We start from the raw sequence: 21,264 nt of genomic DNA on the forward strand, positions 1-21,264 counted from the left end.
TCTCGCGAGACATTAAACGGACTCCACGAGAAGATTAACTACCATGACAGGCTATAACCGGTAAGAACAGTTACGGAAAGGGTTTAAGCCGTTAAGTTGGGCCTTATACTTATATATTGTTTTCATTCAGGTCCTAGCTTATATTTTTAGAGTGGGGGGAGGGGTTGCAAATTGTAGGAGATGATCAAGTCCAATCAAAATTTGAACGCAAAAAAGTTCTTGGTGTGCTGTGTTTTCGAAAGAAAGAAAATTTTTTCTTCTTCAATTTAATATTTATATTATATTTTTAAATTATTTTAATATGTTAAAAGTTAAAAATAAAATTTAACAAATAAAAATATATATTATTTTAATATATTTTTAAATAAAAACACTTTAAAACATTATTATTATCACGGTGTAAAACACCGTCTAAGAGTTCATTTAGCATTGCTGTAATTATTGTTTTCTAAATATTTTTCATTTAAAAATTTATTAAAATAATATATATATATTTTAATTTTTAATTTTTTTATATTAAAATGATCTGAAAATAAAAAAAATAATTTAAAATAAAAAATAATTTTTTTTTAAAAAAACAAACAAGTATTTATTTATCCGCAACAAGGGATGGTTTTCTATTAGTAATTTGCTGGTGTATAAGAAAACGTGTCAACCATTTTAATTACATATTTCTCGATTACAGGACCAATTTGATAATAGCACATAGCTGACGAGAACCACATCGGTAAAGAATCGAAGAAGCACATAGCCAATAAAATAATTTAAAGAATTCATGGACCAGTCAATTGGTAGGTAAAAAAACCTCATGAGCTATCAAACCAAGATCCAAAAGGGACCGGTGACCGGTGACCGGGAAACAAGAAGACGAAGATATGAACAACAGTCTTAAATGCAAAAAGATCTCTGTGTTTCCCCTCAATATTGGACCATTATCAAGACTCCATTGTTCTTGTCCAAAATATATATATGGATGTATGCATGCTAAAGGAAGAGAGAATAAAAAGAGAGACAAAACTGAAAGCCAACCGTGTTAGTTTCTTATCTCTTATATATATAAACATAAAAACACTCTCTTTCACCGACCATTACACATTACTTTAAGTTCTCATATATACTTCTCTTTTCCTCTCTGAAAACATAAAAAGCTTTGGTTTTTAAGGCTGTCTTAGACTGACATTTTTAAGTTGCAAGCAAGTTTAAAGCTTTATCTGTGGTGGGGTTTTAGCACTTGGTGTTTTTGTGTAACTGAGTTGAGAGCTGGTTGACTAAGGGTTGAATAGTTTAATGGGGTCTTTGTGATCGAAGTTCGAATTGGTTAGTGAAATCTTTGGTGGTTAAGGAAAAATGGGTGGTTCGGTTTTAAAACAGAAACTGAAGAGTCTTTGTTGCAGTAATGGATGGTCTTATGGGGTTTTTTGGTGCTTTGATCAGATAAATTCCATGTAAGTTTGTTCCTTTTTTCTTTGTTTTGAACTTTTTATTAACTTTTATTTTTGTATTTTACTTTTTTTCCCCTCAAGGAAAAATGTTTGCATGATTTTTCTTTGGGTTATCTTCTCTCTCAAAGTTTTGATTTTTTCTTGAAGTTGGTTTTTTGGGTTTTTAGTTTTATATGCAGTAATTGTTGATTCCCCATATCTGAATTTAATGTTTACAATCTTCCAATAATTTTTTTTAAAAAGGAGAAACGAAACTTTTTCTTCTTCTCCTTTTTTTTTTTTTCCTTCTGTTTAAATTTGTAACTTGAAGCAGTAGAGGAAAGAAAATGGCTTTATTGGTGCAGCATTTTAGCATAATATGCTGTTTTATAGCAATGAAATTCTCTTGAGCCGGACTAGATTTGTAAAATTTTCACCTTTACTATTTTGCCTGTTTTTGGAAGTAGCCATGGCTTGAATCTTGCCATATATTTGTATGGCAATGATATTTTGCTTACAGTAAAAATTCTCTTGTTTGAGATGTGACCAGGCTGTTGACCATGGAAGATGCCTACTATGAAGAGGAAATGGGGGCTGTAGTTAACAGTATGCTTTCAGAGGCCCACATACTAGGTGAAGGGTAAGCTCTATGCGACATTTTGTTTCCGAAATGCAGTTATTTTTTCTCAACAGTTCTTTGTAAATCTCCAGAATACAACCTTTAGGCCATTTATTTCCAAGCATTAGAAGAACTTTGATAGAGCTAATGTTGTTGTCGTGATCTAATTCAGACTTGTTGGCCAAGCTGCTTCCACTGGAAAGCACCGGTGGATTTTCTCAGATGCTAGTGATGGAGGCTGGGATTCTGCTGCTTCTATTGGAGATCAAGACATATTCCAGGTAATTCTCCCTTTGCTTCTTATTTAACATTAACTACTGTACTAGTTGCTATTGAAATTACTCTTCTTTTTTCTTTAGTTTTTTTCGTTGAAATGCTCAAAATTGCTGAGTGTTAGTTGACTAGTTTCTGCTTGCCTGAAAATTTCCTTTTCTGACAGGATGATTCTGAAATTCATCGTCAATTTTCTTCTGGAATAAAGGTACTGCTTGTTGGAACGCAAATCTTTTCCTCTGTCACCCATTTTTATGATATGCCCTTTGAAACTCATCCAAGACCGTGAACATTTGTATTGACTTAAATTGCCATCTGCAGACAATTGCAGTAATCTCTGTGGAATCACAAGGAGTGGTACAATTTGGATCCACCCTAAAGGTGAGCACTTCAAAAGCATATCAAATGAATTTAACCGTCCAGCATAAATTTACTTGGGGAGAGGGGGAGTTTTTGTTGTATCTTTTATAAAAAAAAAAAGACTGTTTCTGCATTTCATTGACTGGTGTGAAAGAAAATATACATGATCCATCACATACCAAGCATAGATGAATGTTTGTTGACTTCAGTGGTTTTAATATTGCAGATTTTGGAGAGAGATGAATTTTTGGATCAAACAAAAATATTGTTTGGTGAGATGGAAAATGTTGATGGGCTTACTTCGAAGGCCAACTCGCCTTCATCTTTGAAGTGTGAAAGTTATGATCTAAATGAGTGGTTTGATTCCTTCTGCAATGGGAATATCACGCCCATGCTTGGTGGAAACTGCAATGAGCTGACGGAAATGGCTTATTCCTCGATGGATGTTACTCAGTCCTCTGCTTTCACATCAGATGTTGAACAAGATAGGATGAACCCTTTATGCTTGGATTCCTCTCTTCCTACTAACCAGTTGAATACAGCTGTCACCACTGAAGCTCAGATGATATTTTCTAGTAATCCCAGTGCTCAGTTTCAACAGGTGTCTTCTCAATCTCCATCTATGAACAAAACAACTACCCAAACTCCTTGTACAAGTACGTGGATCAGTGGAGACTCTAATTTGACTTCATGGGAGTCAAAGTTCCAATCTGAAATGGTGGTCCAGGACTCTACAACTGTGTTCTCTACGGAAAGATCAATGAACAACCAGCATTCTTCTCCATCAATTCATGTTACAGAAAGAGAAACGAGCCTAAACAGATTCCCTGTAGAGTTCAACCCAGATGATTTGAGAATTGATCTCTCCAAATCCTGTGTAATAGATAATATTCTGGAGTGGTTTGACCCTTCACCAGAGCATAGCATAAGTGGAACAGCTGCCATAATGAATGGGAATCTTTCACAATCTGGAGGAGCCACTTCAGCATCATCAGGTCTAATTGGGGATCTCTTAGTTCACATTCCATGCAAACAACCGGCTACTTCAGCTCAAAGTTCTGTCACTGAAACAGATTTTTCCAGTGGAAAAGAGAAATCTGTGAGCGTCACCGGTGCTGAAAATGATCTGTTTGAAGGTTTGGGATTAGTATTCAGGGGTGGACAAACTGGGCATTGCTGGGAAGATATGATGATGCCTGTAGCAAGGAGTGGTCAGATAACCGCTAGCACTGGTGTTTCAGAATGCATCTCAGAGTTGGATGTTGGTTCCAAGGTTGGCCCTCAAAAAGGATTGTTCTCAGAATTAGGACTTGAAGAGCTTTTAGATAGTGTTAGTAATTCTAGTTATGTTACAAAGTATAGCATCGATGATCAATTATCCAATGCTAAGAGAAGAAGAGTGGAAAATTCATTGGTAAGTAGTGATAAACTTCAGTTAGTGAATGCTTCTTACCCTACCAGCAGCAGGATGATGCAGCCTGCATATAATTTGGACAAGACAAAAAATCTTCCGTCAAAACAGGAGGTGTTCCCCAAATCGCAAGTAAGCTTGTGGATTGATGATAGCTATAGCGTCAATACTGGAAGTTCTGGTTTACCAAAACCTGAGGAGCTTGCAAAGCCCACCAAGAAAAGAGCCAGACCTGGGGAAAGTACTAGACCTAGGCCGAAAGATCGTCAGCAGATACAAGACCGTATCAAAGAGTTGAAACAGATCATCCCTGATGGTGCAAAGGTATGCAATCTTATGATTTGCTTTCAATGAATTATCCTATGTATTTGTTAAATTATTAGATTTCTCATATGACTCTCTGCTGAATGGTGATATCAAATACAGCCATAAATCTTCTTGGTCAATAGAAGCACACTTAAAAATCTAGATCATTGACGTGTGTTTCCTTTGATGATGTAACAGTGTAGCATTGATGCTCTGTTGGATCGCACCATCAAGCACATGTTATTTTTGCAAAGCGTGACCAAATATGCGGAAAGGCTTAAACAAGCTGACGAGCCAAAGGTAACCAGCTCGTTTGTTTAATTTTGCATGCTGACAAGCGAACAACCTTCCATTGGCAAATGTTGTTTACTTATAATTTGCATTTGTATAGTTGATTGGCCAGGAGAATAGACTGCTTCTTAAAGACAACACTACAAGCAGTGGTGGTGCTACATGGGCATTGGAAGTTGCAGATCAATCAATGGTTTGCCCAATAATAGTTGAGGACCTCAGTCAACCTGGCCTAATGCTTATAGAGGTATGTGAACAGAAGTGAATGTTTTCTCTGAGGATTTGGCAGCTATATCCGAATCCACTAAATGTGTTTTCTTCTTCCGTTGCAGATGCTTTGTGAGGATCGGGGATTCTTTCTTGAGACAGCAGACGTAATCAAGGGCTTTGGCTTGAATATACTGAAGGGGCTGATGGAAAGTCGAGAGAATAAGATCTGGGCGCGTTTCATTGTTGAGGTGTGCACATCAAAATAGATTTTAAACTATGGATTTAGGTAACATAAGAATCTTGCTGATTTTAAAATTTGATACAGGCAAATGTGCACATAACAAGGGTGGAAGTGTTTTGGTACCTTCTCCAGCTTCTAGAACGAACAGGTACTAGTGTGATGGATTCAACAAAGCAGCCTAGTAATTCCATGCATGGAAGGATTCCTGAGTTAAGCAGTTACCAGCTTCCTGCATTGCCATGTCCCGTCAGCCTGACTGAGACTATTCAATGATAGATAGATCTCTTTTGTAGGGATTGTAGAACACTTTGAGCATTCATTTCTTTAGATATTGCTGTGATTTGTGTTCCATTTTGACTCCCTTAAGATCGAAGCAAAATGCGAACATGTTTGATAGATAGGAAATACTTCCAAAGGAAGGGGCTAGGTTTCTAGTTACTCGTGTGGTGCAGCAGTTGGAGGGGGATGTCCCCTTGGATGTTAACTTGTTTTATAATCAGTTGATCTAAGCCAGCATTGCATAGAATTGAAAGAGAGTGTAGTGAACTGTATTTGTATTTGTTTTTCTTAGGCTTCGCCACCATAATCTGTTTATATAATGAAGTATACCAGTTTAGTGTCGTGTTTAAGAGTAAGAGTATGGTAGATATTGTTTTTTAATATATTTTTTTATTTATAGTGTATTAAAATAATATTTTTATTTATTTTTTTAAATTTATTTTTGATTTTGGTATATAAAAATAATATAAAAACATAAAAAAATCAATTTAAAACTAAAATAAAATATTTTTTTTTTAAAACTCAACAGTTCTAAATAACCTTAATTTTCTTAGGCGAAACCCTTATTTGTTCTTTATATTAGTTAAGAGTGTTTATTTTCAGTTCGGTTCGGTTTTTATCAAAAAAAAATAATCAAACCAATTTTTTTTTTAAAAAAACGAAACCGGTTCAAACCAATCGGTTTCAGTTCGGTTCGGTTTTTTAGAGCCAAACCGGTTCGAACCGGTTTGGCTCGGTTTTTACGATTTGGCTTGATTTTTTTGGTTTGGCTCGGTTTTTTATCTAGTTTTTTTCGGTTCAGATTTGGTTTGGTTTTTTTCGATTCCAGGCTTAAAAAATCGAAACCGAACCGAACTGGTTGGTTTTTTCAAAATTTTAATCGGTTTTTTATCACAGTTCGGTTTTTTTAATTATTTTTTTTTCTGGTTTTCTCGGTTTAATCGGTTTTTTTGAACACTCCTAGTATTAGTTGTTGTCTCATTAGTATATTGAAAGGAACTTGCTCTCTCTCGGTTGCACTTACACGCGTTGTTTGTTTTGACCAGAATTAACTTGTTAAATACATGACCTGATTGGATCTAATAACTTTATTTTTTAAAATTATTTTTTTATTTAATTATATAATAATAAAAATAGGTATGTGTATCAGACTGGTTGAATAAAAAAAATTTCATTGTGCAAAAGAGCACTTGCTAATATAATTAAAAATAAATAAATTATGATCTTAATGAAAAGAGTAAAAATTGAGTGATATTAAAAAAAATCTTGAATAAAATTTTAATTAATGTATTTTAGTGGACTTAAATCAAATTTTCAAGAAAAAAAATAAAAGAAAAACAAAATATGTTAGGTGTGGGGCTAGTGCACCTCACCTATAAAAAAAAGGCTAGTTAAGCAATTTTTTTAAGTGATAGAAAACATCTATACCATTATTTTTTATATATAAAAATTAGATGACGCGTCGTTTGTATCTCCAATCACGGTGATAGTTGGAAAATTGAGCAATGGGTTTTTTTTTTTAAATCATGTTCAAATTATTTTAATCTAAAAACACCTAAAACACACCCTTAGAATCTCAATGAATCAATTTCTCAACCCTAAATACCTATAAATTGGTTAACAAACACAACATTAAGCCAAAAAAAATTTCTTTCTCAACTTCAATCTATTTTTTTTTTGCAAACTGAGATGTTATAACGGAACTCCTCTCTTGAAATGCGGAACTCCTCTCTTGAAATGCAACCTATTGATACAAAGAATGATGATCTTTTTGGTCATAGGATCGTGGCCAATCAATGAATTTTTTTGTCTTCTTTTAATTTTTCAAAGACTCTTTTTTCACTCTTTAACTCAAAGATTGAAATACAAATAAAATAAAGTTTTAGATCAAAATATAAAATCTCAAAAAACATGAAATAAAAATGAAAAATAAAATACTTGGGAGACCAAAAATGATACAAACACACCTCGTCTACAATAGAAAAAAAGAAGAAAGAGGTTGAGAATTTGTTTAGGTGTCAATTTTGGTCCTTAGAGTTTTAATTATAATTAATCAAGAAAAATGAGTTTGATTTTTCTAAATTGAGCCTCAATTTAATGCTCTAACTTTTTTTTCAACATTGAGAGAAAATGCTATGAAGTTAACTTAAACAAATTATCAAAACCAATTCTAAATAAATTAATCATGGAAAGATCACAATGGAAAAAAAATAACAAAAAAAAGACAAAAAAAAACATTGGGTGAATTAATAAAAACATTCACAATCCATAGTGAATCCATAATACCTTTTAATTAAGAGCCTAAAAAAAAGATTAGAAATATAAAAAAAACTGTAGAAGACCAACAATGCTAAAAACACACCTCAACTATAGTAGAAAAAAGTAACAAGAGGCTGGGAATTTGTTTTGGTGTCAATTTTGGAAGGGTCACATTGAAAAAAAAAAAGGATAAGATTGTTTGAATCAGTTGTCATAGCCCATATTTTGATCCATATTTTCTCTATCTAATTTATTTTTTTGCATTTAATCTTCTAAATAATAAAAAGAAAAGGAATTTAGCAAGTGAATTGAGAAGAAGTAAAGCAAAAGGGGACTAAAAATAATAATAAGAGATTATACAAAGGAGAAAAAAAATGAAAGGATCAAATAAAATTGAAAGATTACTGAGAGAGATACCACACTTTAGAAGAGGATATTAATTAATCAAGAACTCATGGTTAAGAAAGCAACAACATAATTATGTAAGATTATTTTTCTAGTTTAGTTTTTCATGTTTTGTATGAGATCTTAATAGGTATAAATATCAAACATTCAAACAAAAAGAGATGGACACATATAGAGATTAAAGGGGAGAGACTCTTCCAAATAAAAACCTATAAAAATAGCAAAAAAAAAAACAAGAAAAAAAAAAGCTTTTGAAGTTCTCAAAAAATCCAGCAACTTCTCTATATTTGTTTTTTTTTTAATTAATGTAGTTGTTCGAGTTAGTTTGTGTGCACCTCGACTAATTCCACAGGCCCTGAAGTTAGCGACCATGTAAGCCTCCATGACCCTAAAGTTTGTGAGACTCGAACTGGTGATCTCTAGAGAGCAAATCTAAAATCTGACCAGTTGAACTATACCCTTCAAAGTTCTATTATTTTAGTATATTGGGAGGTGGTCGGCAATGCCCATACTAGGGGTGAGCAAAAAAACCAAAAAACTAAGAAAACCGGAAAAAAAATAACCGAAAAAACCTAACTGTGAAAAAAAAACCGATTAAAATTTTGAAAAAACTGGTCTGTTCAGTTCAGTTTCGGTTTTATAAGCTTAAAACCGAAAAAACCAAACCGAACCCAAACCGGAAAAAACCGAGCCAAACCGGAAAAAAACCGAGTCAAATTCGAAAAAACCAAGCCAAACCAGTTTGAACCGGTTTTTATCTTAAAAAACTAAACTGAAACCGGTCAGTTTGAACCAGTTTTGATTCGTGTTCAGTTTTTTTTTTTTTAATTTCAATTTAATTATTTTTTTTAATAAAAACTAAATCAAATTAAAAATGATTATCCATAACGCTGGGTAGGAGAAAGGAGCTGGCCACCCTTTAGAGTGGTCCTCGCTCCTCACTACCATGCCATGGCGGCACGTGCAACAGAGCTTCAAGATCCAGACTATAAGGTTGTGCATGCTATACATGTGTCAAGGATGTTTCTTTTGTTCCATCAAGTTTCTTCCCATCCCAGCCAACTCAACGACCCGTAAATATGAAGGAGAATCATCTTTGGGTAAAAGTTCTAAAGGACAAGTATATGAGCACTAGGAGAAGGGAAGGTAATCTGGTGGCAATACCGTCTGACTCAGTGTTGTGGAAGGCCATTTGTAAAGAATGGGACATGGTGAACCAGAATGCAACCTGGAATGTAGGGAATGGCAAACGGATTTTATTTTGGAGAGACAGTTGGTTGGAGAGTTATGGGCCTATCATTAATCATTTAGAGAGGGAGGTGCAGGTAGAGACTCTTGATTATACGGTGGCTGATATGGTGGACGATAGGGGCAATTGGAAATGGGATGTGTTTGCCCATCTAATTCCTATGCAAATTGTGATGAGCATTGTTGGATACACTCCACCAATGCAAGATGGAATAAACGACACGGTGGGTTGGGATCATTCTTCAAATGGAAAGCTTACAGTCCGAACTGCTTATATGGTTTTAAAGGAAAGGGGGGAGATGGATCAAGACCCTATTTGGAGGTTGATTAGAAAGTGGCAAGGCATGGAGCGTATCAAAGTGTTTCTTTGGACGGTAGCCCATAATTCTATTATGACCAATGACCTGAGATATCGGAGACATTTAACAGCTAATAGATTTTGTGATCATTGTGGTACTGAAGTGGAAACATTAACCCATGCGTTGCGCGATTGCCCTAAAGCTCGCAAAATTTGGGAGGTGTTCGTAAAGGTAGAGAATAGAGAGTTATTCTTCAGTCAAAATTGGTATGCATGGCTGGTATCAAATATGTCCGCCAAAAATAGAAATACGGATCATGGGGCTTGGTCGTTGGAATTCGGAATAGCTCTATGGTATATTTGGAAAGAAAGGTGCAATAGAGTTTTTGGAGTAGATCAAGGTAATTGGTTTAGGGCTATTCTTGCTATAAAAAGAATGGTCCGGGATACTGAGTTTACTCAAAGGCATGGTAATGATAAGGGAAGAAGCAGTAAGGAAGATACTCAGGTTGGGTGGAAATGCCCACAAGAAGAGCGGATCAAGCTAAACGTAGATGGATGCAGCAAAGGAAATCCAGGAGTGGCAGGTGCTGGAGGAGTGATTAGAGACCATTTGGGAGCGTGGATAGGGGGATTTGCAAGGAATATTGGTATTTGTTCGTCAGTTAATGCAGAGTTATGGGCGGTCTATGTTGGGCTTCAACTTGCATGGGATAGAGGGTTTAGGAGGGTGGATTTGGAATCCGATTCCAAAGTTGTAGTGGGTCTCATTAATGGGGATAGTGTGAGAGTGGACAGGAATTATAATATAATTATGCAGATTAAAGGTATGTTAGGGAGGGGTTGGGAAGTAACAACTTATCATGTGTATAGGGAGGCCAATTGTGTGGCCGATTGGTTGGCAAATTATGGGCTAACTAGGGATTTATTAGCCAGGGGATCAGATGTGTTAGAAGAACCACCGTCGGGGCTTTATCCCTTATTGTATTATGACCTGATTGGGTCTACTGTTACTCGTTCAATTTAGAAGGGCTTATTAGCCCCGATTATTACCAAAAAAAAAAAAACGACCCGTAAATATTAATTTTGGTACCTTATGTGATTTATTTGTTGATCATGTGATTTGTTTTATTAAATTGTGAATGTTTTGAATAAATTCATAATATATTTATGATTTTCTTTCTTTTCACGTTCAAATATTATTGTTTATATTGAGTGGGTTGAAATATTTGTATTTATTTATAATGGATATACTTGGGGTAATAATACTTTATGTGATTTATTTATGGTGTATTAATATAAATTAGATAATTAAAGGAAATAATTCAAAACCCGAGTCTCCATTAATTATTATTTTGAATATTGTCCCCATAATAATAATAATAATAAATGAGGATTATGTTTTATTTTCGAGCCAAAATCCTAAATAAATATCCTATAAATTTTTTTCTGTAATAAATATATGTATTTAGTTTTGTTGAATATCAAGCATATATGTATAATAAGTATTTTTACCATTAAAATCAAATAACAATGCATTTTATTTTAGATGAAATGTTTTAGAATAATTTTTATCTTTTCTTTAACATAATCAACTTCTTATTAAAAAATATCTAAAAACTAATTAGAATTTTTAATAATTATAAAATTAGATAGCGATTTCTTATTTTATTTTTAACTCACAGAATGAAATTGCCGAGAATCTCTCATGACATTAGTGAAAACATTCACAATCCATGGTGACTGCCTGATATACCTTTTAATTTTTTTATTTAATTTGGGTGAAATATTTAATTTTAATTCTAATAGATTAACTAACATGTAAAATAGGATTCTGAAATTCAATACGGTAAACCCATATAGGTCGTGGCAAAATAATAAGCTGAGATACTATGTGATGTCCCCGTTACTGGAATTCTTCTCACAAACATCTTGAGGAAAATGAGCTTCTCTTATGCTTTCATTTGCTCAATCAGATTCTGAACTGCTGCTGTGAAACAGCTTGTAGAAATTATAACCTGTAGGCTAAATGAACAAGCAAGCAAACTGGATTTAAGCCCCCAAAATCACCCGAATGGTTTTAATCTGTTGCAGCCATTGTAGCTGCTTAACTGGTTAACCTGTATTGCAGGCAGCATTACAAATGATCCCCTGTGTAGATGAAGTCCCTATCATGCACAGAATTAAAGCTTAATATTACAAACTTTTCCCTGTGAAGATGAAGTCCCTATCCTGCACAGAATTAAAACTTAAATTTGCTCTGCTCTCGTGGATTCCAAGTGCCTTAATATATTAGTGCACTGCTCTCAACATCAATACCATGTCATCCTCCTCGATCACTATGCATATCTTCGGTGACAGTCCTCATAGTTTAACATAAAGTACTGTTATTTATGAATAAATCACCACGCACTAAGAGATTCCATGGTAATGTAGCTATTACATTAGGTAGGTATATATATTCTTGTTCATAACTTAATCAGAAAACAAATTTCCAACAGTGGGTAGGAGTTTTCATGAGAGATCTGACATGCCACGTCAAAGGACATGCCATCTCGGTGCTTCCTCCACCAGGAATTAAATGTGGAGTGAAGTATGCTTCAACATTTTTGCTGCCATACCTCAGAAAATATAACTTCTAGCCAATGCTTCCTAATGCAAATGTTAAGCCATAAATTTTATTTGATTAAAAGGTCATTGATATCTGCCTGTCAATACTGTTGTTGTTAGTACTATATAATTAAGCATGAGAGAAAGTTGACACGGTGTGGAAAGAGAAGCAACTTTTGATAGTTGGATGTGCCTTTCAAATCAGTTCATTTGTGGACTGGGAAAGCTCCTAGCATGCATGCATTAGGAGATAAGTGTTCCTTCCATTCAAGTGAAATAAGCACAGGCCAATTAAAAGCCTTGCTTAATTCCTTAAACCGTGATTTACAAGTTTTATAAATAGGGAAAACTTGAATAGTCCAAGTCATGACCTAATTTGGAGGAATGATGTTATAAAATTCAAGATATATAAATAAAATATTATTTAATATTTAAGATAGTAGTTAATTAATATATTCATGTATTTGGACTTCTTCTTCTTAATCTAAAGAACTCCTGATTTATAATAGAAGTTTTGATTACTTATAAAAACAACTTCAATTTGAGAGACTCAAAGACTCTCCGATGATAAAGTTAATATCTTTATAAAAAATATATTAAATAACTTAAAAGAGCCTTAAATTTCTTGAACAAAGATGTTTATTCTTCAGTTTTAAATTTGTTAATACTATGAAATCTAAGTATTTTTATCTTAAGATATGAAAAGTTGTGAATCTCTTATCTAAATGGTTCAGGGGGTATTTATACCTTCTAAATCTTGTCATTTTCATAAATAAATAAATAAAAAGAGTTAAAAAGTCCTCTACTTTCGACGATATTAATTAGAAGTAAATATCTCTTATATATCATTAATGAAATAATAAGTATGGTATGCCCTTTAAGAGATCTTATTACACCTATAAGCATAGGAAAATCATTATCTTAGTGTGAACAATTATTTTAGATAGAGAGGCATTATGGTTTATTATGTATTTATCACTTATAGTATAGAGGATCGTCTACGATCAGGTATAAAGCTTTAGAATTTGATAATATTTAAGTTGTTTGTGTCTGGCATGTTTGCTAGACTCATGTTACGTTGGATTTGAATGGCTACCAAGTTCAAGTATTCCCGGTTTAGCATATTTGTCAAACCCACATTATTTTAAACTTGACTAGCTGTTAAGTCCAAGTATCTCAAGTCCGGTATATTTGTCAGACCCACTTTACTTTGAACTTGACGGACTACTAAGTTCAAGTGTCTTGGATCTAGCATGTTTGTCAAACTCACGTTACCTTAAACTTGGCCGACTGTCAAGTGCCATGGACTTGGCGAATTGCCAAATCCAAGTGTTTTAGGTCTAGCATGTTGATCAGTCCTATGTTACCTTGGACTTGGCGGACTATCAAATCCAAATACCTTGGATGTGGTATATTTGCCGGACCCATACTATCTTGAACTTGACTGGTTATCGTGTCTAAATATCTTGAATCGGCATAAGCATTTGATTTAATAAAAATCTTAACAAAAAGTTAATTCATTTGGATATGCTGCAGTATTTAACAAATGGTAATTAACAGCTGCAACTTATTTGCAGTTTCAAAAGGCATGTCAAGACCACTTGCTGTGCTTGTCCTGTTCCACCTTACAAATGATAGGATATACTAGAGTTTCTAGATTCATATTGGACTCTCCACTTTGGCTGAAAGCCACTAATTAAAAGAAGGTTTCACAGCAAGCTCATGAGAATTATGAATCTCTTTCGTACGCACGCACGCACGCGTGTCCTGTTGTATGTACGTAGGAGATTGAGAAGCTGTAATATTCTCCAGTAGATCAAAAAGGGAAAAACTCGGGGCTTTGGCTATGCGTTCTACAGATCGTAGAAAGCCTGCTTATGGAATACATAAGAGAAGACCTAATAAAATAGTCTGATGATTATACCTACTTTTTCTATGAAATCTAGTTATCTAGATGTGAATTGTAAGCAATTCGGTCATGTAGAGAGGGGCAGAGATACATTCGTCGTTGTTCCTTTCAGAAAAGCAGAAGCATTAACAGGTCATTTCCCCCTCAAGTGGATAAAATAAGTGAAACATGACACTCTCTGCACAGAAACAAGTTGACTACACTACTATTCTGGACTTGGAAAATGCATGCAGATGTTTGTCTAGTATAAGATTAATACTTTACCATGCATATCGTCGGAAACAAATTTTGACTCCTCTGCTAAGTTCTCTTTTCAAAACAAATAACCATAATTTTCGTGTCGATCTTACAAGAAAACGTACAAATACTGGGATAGAGCATAGGGCGTTGCCTTTACAAAAAAGTAAAGTAGCATAGGACCACAATGGCAATCGCTAAATTAGGATAGTCTAAGATCCCACATCAGAAATATCTGTATATATAAAAATGATTTATCTTATGATGGTAGTGCTGAGTCCTAATTTTCTTATCTATAGGAGACAGACCTGAGAGGAGTCTGATCAAAGATCCACTTAGAAGAAACATTCGACTGTAGAAAACATAAAATTTGAGCTTCCTATAATCCAAATCATCATCGCATGGCGTTCGACTTTTCATTTCTGGGACACAAATGTCAACCGATATATCCTAAATTTTGTTTAGGTCACAGGAATCCCAAGTCCCCCTCTATAGCAGAAATGGTTTGATAAAGAAAAAAAGGATGAGGTTAAGGACCTGATTTTGTCAATAATATAATAAATAAAGTTCTTTACATTAAAGTGAACACATGTAAGAGAGAGAGAGATTTTTCTATAATCACAACTTTACCTACCAAAAAAGAATTAAAAATGATCCTCTAGAATTCCCATGTCAGTGGAGTGTTTTTTTTATATTTTGTTTTATAAACAAATTCAGCGCAAAGTAACAAATGCCTCCTTTATATACACACTCACACACTTCGATAGTCAGCAACATTTTCATCCAATCCAAGCATCACCTTCCAATTCCACGGAAATAGGGCGCTTTGCAACTAGCTCATTTCCAGGTCTCTACTGCAGAATTCCCTAGTATCACCTATCTTGTCTATATCATTTCAAGGTATCCCATAATTTACTACATAGTTGTGTCCACCGTGAAGTGTAAAATATGGCTCATCAGGAGAAGGAAACAATTGGAGTGGAGTGGAGAATAACTTTGGGAGATGGGTCATCAAAGATTTTGGTCCCAGATGCAGGGCCTGTCAGCAGAATATGGATAGCGCTAAAGGGTTTGATAGCAGGGTTGGTTTTGAAAGTATGGAAGTTTTTAAAGAGAGCATGGGATATAGGGGTAGATGACCCTAGAAAAGTGATCCATTGTCTAAAAGTAGGAATGGCACTCACTGTTGTCTCACTCTTTTACTACATGAGACCTCTGTATAAAGGCGTGGGTGGAAATGCTATGTGGGCTATAATGACAGTTGTGGTAGTCTTTGAAAACACTGTAGGTAAGTACTCCAAATTTGTTGAAACATTGAATCATCAATGTCCAAATTTCTGTAATATATCATCATTCATGGTCATTGGCCCACCCTACTATTTGATGGTCAAGCATTGAAGGAAAACAAATTAAGAACTAGTTCTTTTTGTATGAATTCTGCAATATTCCTCGAGCTAGTGACCTAAAAGGCTAGGCCATTTTACATTAATCTTTGGATTTAACCTGATTATTATTCTGCAGGTGCAACGATATGCAAAAGTTTGAATAGAGTGTTTGGAACAACTCTTGCTGGCTTTCTTGCCTTTGGTGTCCATTGGGTGGCTAGTCAGTCAGGACAGGAATTTGAGCCCTTAATCACTGGAGCTTCTGTTTTCTTGTTAGGTGTGCATCGATGAACTAACATTTTATTACAAGTTATTTTACAAAATGAAAACAAAGACAACTAGCTAATCCAGTGTTAAATATCTTTCTCTTCAGCTTCTACTGCAACCTTCTCCAGATTTATTCCCTCAGTGAAAGCTCGGTTTGATTATGGTGCCATGATCTTTATCCTCACTTTCAGTCTTGTCACTGTGTCTGGTTATCGAGTGGATAAATTGTTTGATATGGCTCATCAAAGAATATCTACCATTATCATCGGAACTTCTTTATGCATTCTTGTTACCATGTTTATTTGCCCCATCTGGGCTGGCGAGGAGCTGCATATTCTTATCAGCCGCAACATGGACAAACTTGCCAATTCTTTAGATGGTATGTGACGTGCAAGACAGACACTTTAAGATGAGTATTTTCCAGTTTCACAAATAATTTATCAAATCCACCACGTTTCAGGTTGTGTAGATGAGCATTTCAATTACAATGGTGAGCTGAAAGACAGCGATAAACAACCTGACAAGAAATTGCTTGGTTACAAATGTGTGCTCAGTTCCAAGGCCACAGAGGAATCCATGGTATGCACAGGACTTGCCAAAAAAAAAATTAGATCAAACATAAAATTTCTCAGAATATTTAACTGAAGCTGTGGATAACACTGTTTTCCTTACAGGCCAAATTTGCTAGATGCGAGCCTGCGCATGGCCGCTTCAACTTCAAACATCCATGGCAACAATACCTTAAAATTGGTGCATCAATGCGCAGCTGCGCTTACTGTGTTGAGGCTCTTAACAGGTGCATTGATTCAGAAAATCAGGTAACAAATTTTCCCACACTCTTCCTTGATACTTTTTAAGCCAATATTTTTTTTCCCTGACAGATTCCCCCCCGTACTTCAATGTCTGAAAACAGGCCTCTGAATTCACAAAGAAGCATCTGAGCAATATTTGCCTGAAAGTGAGCTCCAACTCTTCCAGTGTTATAAAAGAGGTAGCAAAAACTATCAAGACAATGAAAAGATCACCCTCCATAGATTTCTTAGTTAAAGAAATGAGGAGTACAGTGCAAGATCTGCAAAATGATTTAAATTTTCTTCCTAAATTGCTGAGTCCACCAGAAGTATTACATCCTGAAAGCAAGGAAACAGAAGAAACAACCTCCACAACCCATCTCCTGGAAGTTATTCCAGTGGTAACTTTTGCTTCGTTGATGATAGAAATCTCTTCAAGGATCCAAGCTATTGTAGAAACGGTGGAAGAACTAGCTGAGTTAGCTGAATTCAAGGGTGAAGTTCAGGAGAAGGACAAACAAAATCAACCGAATACTAATAGAATAGTAGCAAGTCAACTAAATGATGACCAGCAAACTATGAAGGCTCTTGAAAGGGTCTGAGTTTCCATATCAGTATCAGTGGAAAAGGAAACATTTAGACCGGATGGATGCAGTGTAATAATAAAAAAAGATCAATGTAGCAATGCACATAAACTTATAAAAGCTAGTCAGCTCACATGAGGACTACTTTAATTCTAGTTACCAGGTTAACGTCAACCATACAAATTGGAATTCATCTGTTAACTTGTATTCTTCAAAATTTGCATTATATATATCAAATCAAACAGAAGGTTTCTATTTATAAATTACTCAGAGTCTCAGACCACCTTGTGATTGTATATTTTTGTCGGAAACTTTCTTATTCATGCGAAAATATATGGCTTTTTTTACCGCCAAAAATAATAGAGATGGGTCAACTTCGGCATCACGTTGGCCCATTTATTATTGGGCTCAGGCCCATTTATTGTCGATTTCAAATTAACCGCCAAACAAGTTAAGCCCAGAGACCCAAAACTCTCTCTTTTACAAAAGAATTCTAAATCCAGGACTTTTCAAGGGTTTTCGAAACCGCCAAATCGACTCTCTCTCCTCACAGTAACAGTCGACCTCTCCCTCTCTCTGGATTTTGTTTTGATTTCGTGTTCGTGATTATAATTAAAATGGCAGACACGGCTCTTATCTCGGAGAAACCTTCAAATGCTTCCCCTCTCGATCCTCCTTATCGCTTCATCTGCCACGTGTATGTCCTTGATTTCTTCTTCAATTACCGCCATTAAGTTGTTGTTCGTAATCTAACTTAATTTTCAAATTGAGTCGGTGCCAGAAGTAATTTTCACACTAAACCTGTCCCCGATGCAATTCTCGCCACTGCTCTCTTCCCTGCTATAAGGTAAATAAAAAGGTGCTCTTTTTTTTTTTTAATGATTGGTTTTGTGATAATTTATTTGTTTTTTTTTTGTCATTGATTTTAGTTTTGTTACGGTGTGAGCAGTCGCATGGTGAGATATGTACAGAGTCGTTTATGAGAGAAAACGTGATGGAAGAGGATGGAAGCGGAAGAGGAAACGAAGCGGAAAATGCTTGATATTTTGAAAAGGTTTCATTCCGAGGAGCAAGAAGGAATGGATGATAGCATGGACGACGATGATCTTGAGGATGGTAACAATTTTTTATTTATTTAATGCAAAGTCTTGATGAGAATTGTCTTGGTGGAGAAACAATTTCAGTTTGTTAGTTTTGGAATTGTGAAAGTTGATTGGTGAATGATGGTAATTTTTGGTCTGATGATTAGCTAAGGAATGGGATTCGTAAAGCTATAATTTGTTGAAGTTTTAGAATGATAATGTGGTTATAATTCTATCCCTGTTCATGTTTCCGTTTAATTTTATGGAAATGTAAAGCTAGTGAGATTTTTGTGGCTTTCGACTGTTAGAAGGGCAAGTTTTTTAGTTTCTTTCTCCCTACTTTTTTCTTCTTTCGTTGAGGAGGGTACACAAAACAAGCTCTTTCTTTCTTTCCTTCTCTCTCTCTCTTCCCCCCTCATTATAGTGTAGAATAACTGTCCTCTAACATGGATTTTCTGGGCTGTCATGCACTTGTGTTTCAGTAAAATAGAATTGTGAACTCTTGAGAATAGGTTTGTACATAATTAGTGCACTGATTTGACATGTTATAAATAGCTAACTTTCCAATTGCAATATAAAGGATTTTACCTGATTTTTCTCTTATTTTATTTGTTGATAGATTCTGTTCTTTACTGTTCAGAAGGTGTTATCTGGTATGTTTTTGTGTTCTTTCTTTTTTAAGTTATGGCATCTAATTGATTCTTCTTTTCTTATCATTCAGTACTTCTGATATTTTGATTTCCTTTTTAACCGATTTTTCTAACTCCTTGGGTTGGAGTTAGAGTACTATTTAACCTGTGTGCTCTGATGCTTTCACCCAGGAAGCTGACAGAATTCATATATTGTTCTTCATTGCAGGTGGTCCAATCAATTTTGATGATTTATCGGCAGAAGAGAAGAAACATTTCCAAAGAGCTGTGGCATCTGGAGAACTCAGCAAGCTGGTCGAGCCATGGGATCCATGGTGGTTGAAGTCTTCTGCTAGAACTATCTCTCTTAGCAAGGAAGGAACCAGACTTGTTCAGCCACTTACCAAAGAGGAAGCATCATCATCACATGATGGTGCAGGGCACCAACCTAGTGAGATTCCTCCTGTCCCTGATACCTCGTTACCTCCTGTCAGGAAACTTGTTTCTAGAGAGCCATCACCCTTCTTATCCTATCACTTGGCTGACATTATATATAGGTACTGCTTCACACAACGCCTCTACAACGGAGACTGGCAATCAGATGCCATAGGGTCAGAAACAGTGGTGCTGAGTGTCTCCTCTGTCTTAGGTCAAGCTGGGCAGCCAGAAACCATGCTGGAAGCTCTTTCATATTGTTTGGAGAGAACTTGCTTTCCTGAATATAGACACATGGGTGGACTGCAATTTGGACTGGGTCTCGTCAATAATGTAATACACGTGATGTCACTTGGTGGCCATGCTTTAATCTGCTTGCTCAGTGATCTACAGAAGATGGTTCAGGCTGGGGAAAAGGAGCTGAAAGCTGAGAAAACGAGAAAGTCAGAGTCAGAAATCCGGAGTAAGCTGAAACTTGCCGAGAGGAAGGTCTATTTCATAATGTGTTGGGTGCATGAGCATCCAGGGGAAGCCCGGTCCTCGTTAGCTGCCATCGTGAGGGCAGAAAAAAGCTCAGGCATGGATTATAGAGGAGGTAAAAATCTTCCAGCAGCAAAAAAATAAAACAGAATCAGGGGGAAAGGTTTTGATCGAGGAATGGTAATGAGAACATGATTGTTGTATGATCCTGACGTGTGAAAACCACCATTGTATATTTAAAATTAAAGGTGTTTTATTTTTGTTTTTGTTTTTTGTGTTTCAAGAGTATTTAAAAAAAATTAATTTTTTTTATTTTAAATTAATATTTTTTTAGTATTTTTGTGTGTTATTTTAATTGATTAATTTTAAAAATAATTTTTAAAACATAAAAAAATTATTTTAATATATTTTTAAATAAAAAATATTTTAAAAAATAATAATTATTACATTTCTTAACACCGTTGAAATAATTTCACCATAGTAAGTTTCGAACTCTTCATCCCAACTAGAGTTGGCAGTAATCATCCATTACAGTTTTCTGGTTGGATGGCAATTGGAAACCAATCCCCGAGAGCATATCCCTTGTCTTTCAGTTGCAGCTTGGAGGTTGTTAGCATAATTTTCACTTTACTATGGGTTTTGCAGTGATTTCTGTCTCCAGCCAGCCGATCAATACATTGCTTTTCAACTGTGATTTTTTTTTGAACTTTTTATTAATTTTTTTTATGTTTTTTCTAAAAAGTTTTAATACATTAATATTAAAAATAAATAAATAAACATACCCGCCATCATCTTCTGACCCTTCTAATGTTTTTTGTTTTTTCGCCATTCCCTCATTGCACTGGACACAAGACGACAGTGCAGCCTTGTGCGATTCAGTGGAGTATGTTTTGAATTTAGTAGGTTGATAAAATGAGTTCTAAGCCATTTTGCATTTTATTTGATAGTTAACGGATCTATTTCTTTTTGGAAAATAACAGAGGGATCTATTTCTGTTTACAAATGTGAAAGTAACTAGTGTGTGTGTGGATTTATTTTTGTTTGTTCAAGTATGCACAAATTGATCCTATAAATAAAATAAAATAATGGATTTTTTTGAAGAAAATTTAAAAAAAATAGTTAATTTATTTTCTATTATATCTGCATCGAAATAATATCTCCTATGTAACATTCGAGGAAGAGGAGGAAGAGGATTTTTTTTTTCAAGGAAAAAAAAAGTAAATTAATTTGGTCT

General features: G+C 34.9%; 3 protein-coding genes across 5 annotated transcripts; all 3 read left to right on the top strand.

The window, feature by feature from the left end:
• The first annotated feature begins 837 nt into the window (after window positions 1-837).
• Window positions 838-5,752, top strand: LOC133692196 (transcription factor bHLH157-like). Its single transcript, XM_062112956.1, has 10 exons — window positions 838-1,445; window positions 1,972-2,061; window positions 2,213-2,321; window positions 2,480-2,521; window positions 2,635-2,694; window positions 2,900-4,408; window positions 4,589-4,690; window positions 4,782-4,928; window positions 5,014-5,139; window positions 5,217-5,752. Exons 1-10 carry the CDS (start codon window positions 1,348-1,350, stop codon window positions 5,403-5,405), a joined length of 2,472 nt encoding a protein of 823 aa, XP_061968940.1. The 5' UTR covers window positions 838-1,347; the 3' UTR covers window positions 5,406-5,752.
• A 9,573-nt stretch (window positions 5,753-15,325) lies between these two features.
• Window positions 15,326-17,422, top strand: LOC133682194 (aluminum-activated malate transporter 10-like). Its single transcript, XM_062105481.1, has 6 exons — window positions 15,326-15,665; window positions 15,899-16,039; window positions 16,136-16,408; window positions 16,490-16,608; window positions 16,704-16,847; window positions 16,943-17,422. The coding sequence occupies exons 1-6, from the start codon at window positions 15,326-15,328 to the stop codon at window positions 17,420-17,422; spliced, it is 1,497 nt and encodes a 498-aa protein (XP_061961465.1).
• A 515-nt stretch (window positions 17,423-17,937) lies between these two features.
• LOC133689919 (uncharacterized) lies at window positions 17,938-20,297 on the top strand. 3 transcript variants are annotated; one of them, XM_062110063.1, is made up of 3 exons: window positions 17,938-18,251; window positions 18,334-18,520; window positions 19,345-20,297. In XM_062110063.1, the coding sequence occupies exons 2-3, from the start codon at window positions 18,409-18,411 to the stop codon at window positions 20,172-20,174; spliced, it is 942 nt and encodes a 313-aa protein (XP_061966047.1). In that variant the 5' UTR covers window positions 17,938-18,251; window positions 18,334-18,408; the 3' UTR covers window positions 20,175-20,297. The 3 variants fall into 3 exon arrangements, with proteins under 3 accessions (XP_061966047.1, XP_061966121.1, XP_061966193.1); XM_062110137.1 differs by having other exon boundaries at window positions 18,354-18,520; XM_062110209.1 differs by lacking the exon at window positions 17,938-18,251 and adding an exon at window positions 19,106-19,139 and having other exon boundaries at window positions 18,432-18,520.
• The last annotated feature ends 967 nt before the right edge of the window (window positions 20,298-21,264 follow it).

The sequence above is a fragment of the Populus nigra genome, chromosome 1 (assembly GCF_951802175.1).
Source record: "Populus nigra chromosome 1, ddPopNigr1.1, whole genome shotgun sequence".
Classification (NCBI taxonomy): Eukaryota; Viridiplantae; Streptophyta; class Magnoliopsida; order Malpighiales; family Salicaceae; genus Populus; species Populus nigra.

What these genes read in the sequence shown, in the direction of transcription:
- LOC133689919 (XM_062110063.1), top strand. Translation starts at nt 18,409, where the DNA reads ATGGAAGCGGAAGAGGAAACGAAGCGGAAAATGCTTGATATTTTGAAA. An exon ending in CGACGATGATCTTGAGGATG is followed by an intron (nt 18,521 to 19,344) that starts GTAACAATTTTT and finishes TCTTCATTGCAG; the next exon opens with GTGGTCCAATCAATTTTGAT.
- LOC133682194 (XM_062105481.1), top strand. Translation starts at nt 15,326, where the DNA reads ATGGCTCATCAGGAGAAGGAAACAATTGGAGTGGAGTGGAGAATAACT. An exon ending in AGCTTCTGTTTTCTTGTTAG is followed by an intron (nt 16,040 to 16,135) that starts GTGTGCATCGAT and finishes CTTTCTCTTCAG; the next exon opens with CTTCTACTGCAACCTTCTCC. An exon ending in ACTTGCCAATTCTTTAGATG is followed by an intron (nt 16,409 to 16,489) that starts GTATGTGACGTG and finishes ACCACGTTTCAG; the next exon opens with GTTGTGTAGATGAGCATTTC.
- LOC133692196 (XM_062112956.1), top strand. Translation starts at nt 1,348, where the DNA reads ATGGGTGGTTCGGTTTTAAAACAGAAACTGAAGAGTCTTTGTTGCAGT. An exon ending in TCATCCCTGATGGTGCAAAG is followed by an intron (nt 4,409 to 4,588) that starts GTATGCAATCTT and finishes ATGATGTAACAG; the next exon opens with TGTAGCATTGATGCTCTGTT. An exon ending in CTGGCCTAATGCTTATAGAG is followed by an intron (nt 4,929 to 5,013) that starts GTATGTGAACAG and finishes CTTCCGTTGCAG; the next exon opens with ATGCTTTGTGAGGATCGGGG.